The 7,304-nt window shown below is 35.9% G+C and overlaps 1 protein-coding gene across 1 annotated transcript in view; it reads right to left on the bottom strand.

Annotated features, from left to right (window-relative positions):
* Positions 1-551: 551 nt before the first annotated feature.
* LOC107673419 (major facilitator superfamily domain-containing protein 3-like) overlaps positions 552-7,304 on the bottom strand; it is a 51,138-nt gene continuing 44,385 nt past the window's right edge. Inside the window, exon 6 of the mRNA XM_016467008.1 lies at positions 552-785. Coding sequence (XP_016322494.1) covers positions 699-785 — 87 coding nt within the window. The 3' untranslated portion in view covers positions 552-698. The remainder of the gene's footprint in view (positions 786-7,304) is intronic.

A 7,304-nucleotide genomic window follows, 5' to 3' on the forward strand; every position in this document is an offset into this window, starting at 1 on the left:
GCTTTGCCATCACAAATATAATTACATTTGAAAATATATTAAAATGGAAAACTAATTGTAATGGCACATCACGATCTTACTGTATTTTTGATCAAATAAATGCAGCATTCATGAACATGAGATTTTTTTCCAAAAGCATTTAAAAAAATCTTACTGACCCCAAACTTTTGAATGGTAGTGTATCCATATATATATATAACCTAAACAGCTGTTTAAGAATTACACTTATTAATATCTCAGGTTGCATTCAAGTATCTTTTTTTAACACTTATGTCATTTGACAGAGGTAATTGCGAGGCAGTTAGTGGTAGCATAATTTAATAAATATAGCCCTCAGACTCTCAGTACATATAAAGCATATTGAGTGGACAGTTCACTTGAAGTTCAAATATCATACAAACACTACTTTTATCGGAAAAAGCCACACATCTTTCCATAGAAAAAAAGTAGCTAAGTGCATGAGTCCCATGTAACATGTACTGTAGCAGGTGGCAAAGTTATGAAGCTGAGAGGTGGACGGCGATATCAGATTTGCTGGGCAGCGTTACACGCAGGCTCTCGGTGTATTGAGCAGTAATTAGGTTAGAGTGACACAACGAGAGTATATAGGTTACCTCATTATTCTGCTACAATATATTCGTGCTCTATACTGTCCCAGGGTGAGAGGGGACCCACCCTTGCTCTCCGGGATCATTGTTTCAGCTTTGCAACCTAGTAACATTTCTGTGTGTCCTGCCGAGCCAACCGTCGAGGGCGTATCCGAGCTCACACCTGCGCTCCATCACCTGTAAATATATTCCAAGAAACTGCATGAGGAAAATGAACTGAGCTGGATTCCAACTCCACTCAGATCTGCATTAAAGCACATGCTCTATTTACCAGACACACTTATAATGACTGTCCATCATTATGCCCAAATCTCGCAAAGATCATTACATCACGCACCAGCAACAGACCAAACACCAGCGAGGGGGAGGTCGGAGATTAAAATTCAGCCAATTCAATTGGTATACATGCACAAGCTAGGCAGATTAGGCTGACCAGATTAAAGACGGGCGTCTTAACTTGCCACAGATAAAGCACCAGGAGAGGCTAGATTACCAATCAACTCATCACTAATTACATGCGGCCTACAGGCAGAGAGCACAGATTAACCAGCCCTGCTGGCACCGGCTCCACACTCTCCCCTCAAACTGGATTTAATTACTGTACACACCAACACCAGCCTGCTCATGCAGAAAGATTATTTACTGTACTGTCTACCTTACTTTCTACTCCACTGTAATATATCAAAGGAAAGTACCGATGTACACACTCCTACACAATTTAGCAGTCATTCCACAATATATTGCATCATGTATTAGTCCTATTGTGTTGATTTTGACAGCATCATAAATTGTTTGTTCTCTGGGAAGCGATTAAATATTTATTTATTGGCCTGTAAATATTCCCACATATTTTCCTCAAGAGTAAAGACAGAAATCTAAAGAACGAAAGTAGAATGTAAGTAATAAAACCTATGAAATCAGACTCGGAATGTTTTTATTTCTGAAAAATCTTACCAATTTCCAGTTTTGCACACATACAAAGACTCAAGCATTTTGGAGAGCCTGACAAAGAAATAGAGAATGAGACCCATTAATTTAAATTATTTGATCCCTTTAAAAACATACACAGGCAAACCCATAGTGAACATAATGCACCAATTATTTGCATTACAAATCATACTCATTTTAAAATTATACTTAAGTAAACTTTTAAAAAGTGCTTAAGCATTACGTTTTTTTGTTTTGCTATTTGATGCTGCTTGAATTACAAGAAATTAATTATTTTATTTAGCAAGGACGCATTAAATCAATAGTGACAGTAAAGACATTTAAAATGTTATGAAAGATTGCAAATTGTTTCTGTTTTTTTATTTTCTGTTTTTTTTCCCCCTTCATCAAGGATTCCTGGGGGGAAAAAATGACCATGCATGTTTCCACAAAGACATTAGGCAGCACAACTATTTTCAACATCGATAATAATAAATGTTTCATGAGCACCAAATCATAATATTTTAACAATTTCCGAAGAACCATGCGACACTGAAGACTGGAGAAATAGCTGCTGAACATTTAGCTTTGCCATCACAGGAATAAATTATATTTTAAAACATGTTAACATAGAAACAGTTATTTTCAAGTGAAATAATATTTCACAATATTACTGCCTTTTTTATCAAAAAAAAAAAAATGCAACCTTGGTGAGCCTAAGAGACTTCTTTCAAAAACATTTTTTTGTGTGTGTATATATATATATATATATATATAGGCTATATATATATATATATATATATATATATATATCAAAATAGGCCTTTGGCAATAAAGTCAACATTATGAGAATAATACACACACTCACACACATATACATATAAACAAGGAATGGTATGTTTTTGCTATGATAAAGTAGTGAATACAGCATGAATTTGATTAGTGAAGTAGTAACATAGCAAACACACTGGATACACACATACAGAGTAACATGTTTGCACAGTACCAAAATAACTTCCATCCTAATTTTCTCTGAGTATCACTGAACCCTTGCAGTGAATAGACTCAGTCCAGACAGGAACAAACAAAACAAAATCTTTCAATGATGCTACTCTCATGAACGGTGCAGGCCAGAAGATACTTCATTAAAGCACAAACATAAATCCACAACCTCCTGATCCGATGAAAGAAGGTGTTTGTGATTGTGTATAGTGTATATCAGTACAGAACCAGCAGTGGTGATTTAGTAGGCAAGCCAGGGGCTGATTAATTAAGCATGTGTACAATATGGACTATTTTTGAAATTAGTACCTTTAATGATGGCTACATGCTTCCAATCAGGCAGTTTAAAGGCGAACCATCTGCCTGAACTTGGCTGTTGGATGGGAACCCCTCCCCCACTCACTCCGATCTAACATGATTCTGACATTACAAAGACTTATAGGAAGAGTTAAGAGCACATAATACATAACTGCACAAACAACTACAAACTGAAACACACCGAGCACTGATCTGTAATCTCTACAAACTCTCACGTGTTGTCTTGCACTTAATGTTGACATAAACACATGCGGGTGCACATTTGGGAAAGAAGAGACTGTGGTGTGATCATTGGAAAGAATCCATGCACATGTAACATGTTAATGAAAAGGAAATATTCATATTAGGGGAAAACAAACTATTGAGAAAGTGCTCATTAGACCTTATTAATAAATGCAAGTGCTGGTAATTAGCGAAAGGACCTTGGAGCCTCTGTTTCTTCCTTCCTTTTTACTGCTTCTTTTTGTGTTTGTTTATTTGTTTTTTTTCTTGTTGTTTAAGTTGATTCCACGCTGTTCCCTCGTTTTGAGCGCTGACCTGATCTCTCCGCCCCTCCACTTCCTCTATGGATGCAGCGCCATCCTTTCATCAACACACTGCCGACCCACTCTTCCCTAATCCCCGTGCCCAGAGGAGGGCTGCTGGTCCAGTCGCTCTCCTTCTGCAGAGACTCCTGGCTCTGGCTCTCGTCTATCCTTTTCTACCCATGATTCTCTCCATCCTCCCTTCTCAATCAAAGGCCCAAAGGCTTAGACCCACTTCCTCCTAAACTTACGCCCTCAGTTTGTTGCTGACTGACACGCTCCATATGCACGGAAACTTCTGCAGGCTTATAAAGCTTCATAAACAATTCATGTTTGGCGAGATTATTTAATTTGTGCTTTGTAAACAAATTTTAATTTTTAATTGTTTTTCTTGATGAAATGATCCTTAATGAAATTGGATAATACAGTTTTGAAGAATGAATTAAGTGGTGTTATTGTAATAAAAACATTTATTTATAAATTATATTGTTTTATTAAATTAAGATAAATTATTGTTGTTGTTATTAATCACAGTAAGCAACCGTAATACCAGGAATAATGCAAAATGTAAAAGTAAAAATTAATAATAATAATAATAAAATAAATAATGCAAAATGTAAACGCAAGAAGTACTAATAATAAATAATAGAAATTGTAACAATAACAATAATAAATATAAATACAGCAACAACAATAATAGTGGTAATAATAATTTAATAAATATAATAATAATATTAAAGTACTATAAAATAAATCACAAATTTGTCGACTAATGTTTAGTTATATAGTTATATAATTTAAAGAATTATACTATATTTTTGAGGCTCTGAATGAACACTGATTTCAAAAAGATGATTGCAACTCTGATTTCTATGCTTTATAATACTGTATATTTATCTGTTTATTTTTGCTATGGCTCTTTTAAAGCGTCACCTTGTTCATATCTTTTTAATGTAATATTCACTTTGTTCAGGTGGTATTAAAATAAGTTTACAAGTTATAAACGTGCCACATAAACACTGAATCAAAACAGAAGCAAATATTAATCCAACCCAGAATATGCCTATGATTATTTCAATGCTGCAAAATACCCTCTGGTTGATAATAGATAATCGACAAATAAAATGAATTCAAAATGATCCTTGGTTTATGTCCACAAACAAGGATTTATTGGCACAAACTTCACTCGTATTTCTTCCTTACATCTCTGGCCATTTAATTATTCACTATATGCCTGAATAAATGAACATGAAAAACACTCTCAGATGACTTTAAAAAAGTAATAGCTAATTGCAGCTTAAAGAAAGTTTTTTCTTCCCTTTCTACTTTTTTGCATTGTACCATCTGACTTGTTCTGCTTTCATGTCACTTCATTACATTTAATTTATTAATGTCCAATACTTAATGTGCCAAAAATGTCAGATTCAAAGCTGTGAAAATGGGGCACTTTTTTTCTGCTGATAAGGAGAGGCTCAAGCTGTTTGGAGCCTGTTGTTTTGGCTCATGGGGTTGAGAGAGAGAGGAGAGGGGAACAGAGGAGGATGCAGTATCTGTCACACACACACAAACAGACAGAAAGACAAACCCATCACACCAAAGGACACAACTTTAGACCAACTCGCTTAAAAACACAACACATCTCTGGCTCCAGATGCTTGGCCGAATGTTTCAGAGTGGCCAGACCGAGGCCTCGCCGGTCACAGGTCAGTCGATTTCTACTGAGAACAGTACAACTTTGCGATGTATAAAAGACCCAAAACGTAAATAAAACTGAAACAATCATCTAAGTGAATTGTGAAGGAGGGTTGGGTACATTTCCACTAACACACATTCAGGGTGATGGCAGTCATTATGCAATAAATCAACACTAACAAACACCCTCTATAGAACCCAGCTGAAACTCTCCCTCATTAATCGATTGGCTCTCAGGGTTTGTCCTTGACATCTGTCCATCTCTCATCACCACTAATTGATCTCCTATCGATTATCTTTTGTTACTAACACATCGCAAAATGCGAGTTTCTACACTACGACTGAGATAATAACATGCAACAGCTTAGATATTGCGGCTCTTTTCAGGTTTTGTAAAAATATTCTTTCTTTTTTGTTGTTGTTGCTTGGTTGACTCATGGAGTAGTTAATTAAAAGCCTGCTTTACATCCCTTTGATGTTGTCCTCTAAAACCCATTTATGCACATCTACAGCCATCAGATGAGAAGAGCTCCTCTGTATAAATGAACATTATCTAATTCATTTAATGTGTGCAGAGACACAACGAACTTGTGATGTTTTTGTTTTCTTGTACAGTTCAATCCTTTTCTTTATGTGTGCTTTGAGCCCAATGTTATGTCATTAAAATTAATTAAACTACAAATTAAAATCTTCAGTGTGCTAGCAATAGGAAGTGAAGAGGCTATAATCATTGTTAATCGCAGGGCAAAGAGCTCTCTCAGGGACATTGAGAACACAATGTTGAGCTCTCAGCTCCAGATATGAAGCATTTCAGGTAATAAAGAAGAGTGTGTATGAGTGAGAACGAGAGAGAGAGAGAGAGAGAGTGTGTGTGTGTGTTAAATTTTCAATAAGACATTAGCATAGGCTACATATCACTGAAATAGCAGTACTCGGGCGAGAACTCTATGTTAGATGTTATTTCTGTATCTGTTAAATTTTGTTTTCACTTGTTCTATAATTAGCTATTTTTGTAGAGGGTCATTTAACCAGTTACTTGTATACTGCAATTTTATAATGAAAAAAAAATATATTTAAATTATTCAAATAATTTTGTAGTGGATTTTTTTTTTTTTTTTTTTGCAGGGTAAGTAAAATTGGAATGACTTGGCACAACAGGACAAATATAAAATATAAAATTTAATTTATATTAAACTCTGATATCTCCTAATAATTACATACTACAAAACATCTAGTTTGAAATGATATAATATCTATAAAATCTTTTGTACATTTCCTGAGAGTATGACCTATAAAATTCTGTTTTCATATTTTCCTTAATTTCCCTGAGTTATCCACAGACTAGAGTTGTTTGTCTCTGTAAAGATAAATGCTTATAAAAACACAGTCACTCAGCCGTCTCTAACATCTCACGCACACGGACAAACACAAAAACTATAGTTTCTATAGTAACGTCAGTGAAGCACTGAATGTCCAAGAGCCAATTTTTCGTACCATTTGCCCATTTCATTAATTATATCTTTGTGCAGGAGAGTACAGAACAGCCCCCTAAACACACACATACACACTCCCCTTCCCCCCAACACTCCCCCTTTCCTCCGACCAAATCCTCAGCTATGGATGCAAGGCCGTCCTGTTGCGGACAAACAGTAGCATTGTTGGGGCAGCCGATCCCAGCCTCCCCACTCCCTTCAGCAGAGTCCCAGGGCGCTGGCGGACAGAGAAACAAAATGAGCGTCTTCTCTAATGAGCTGCTGCCTGTCAGCTACAGTTAGGCACTCAGCACAGAAACACACAGAGAGAAAAAGAGAGAGGCGGGTAAGGCCTCTTGTTAGGGGATGTTACTCTTCAGTGTCACATGATCCTCCAGAAATCATTCTAATATGCTGTATTATAATCAATGTTGGAAACAGATGTGCTGCTTAATATTTTTTGGAACCTTTGATAAATAAAAAGTTAAAAAGAACAGTGTTTATTAAAAATAGAAATGTTGTGTTACAAAATACACTACTATTCAAAAGTTTGGGGTCAGTAAATCTTTTCTTTCTTTTTTTTTAAAGACATTAATACTTTTATTCAGCAAAGATATGTTAAATGGATGAAAAGTGATAGTAAAGACTTTTCCCTTTCAGTCGGTCACTGTCGACGACACGTCGGCGACGAATTGGGATCTCGCTTGGAGAGACCAATCCACTTCGAGTGTAAACAAAACGAGCCAATGCACATTGGCATG

This window comes from Sinocyclocheilus anshuiensis, unplaced genomic scaffold, assembly GCF_001515605.1.
Source record: "Sinocyclocheilus anshuiensis isolate Anshui unplaced genomic scaffold, SAMN03320099.WGS_v1.1 scaffold508, whole genome shotgun sequence".
Lineage (NCBI taxonomy): Eukaryota > Metazoa > Chordata > Actinopteri > Cypriniformes > Cyprinidae > Sinocyclocheilus > Sinocyclocheilus anshuiensis.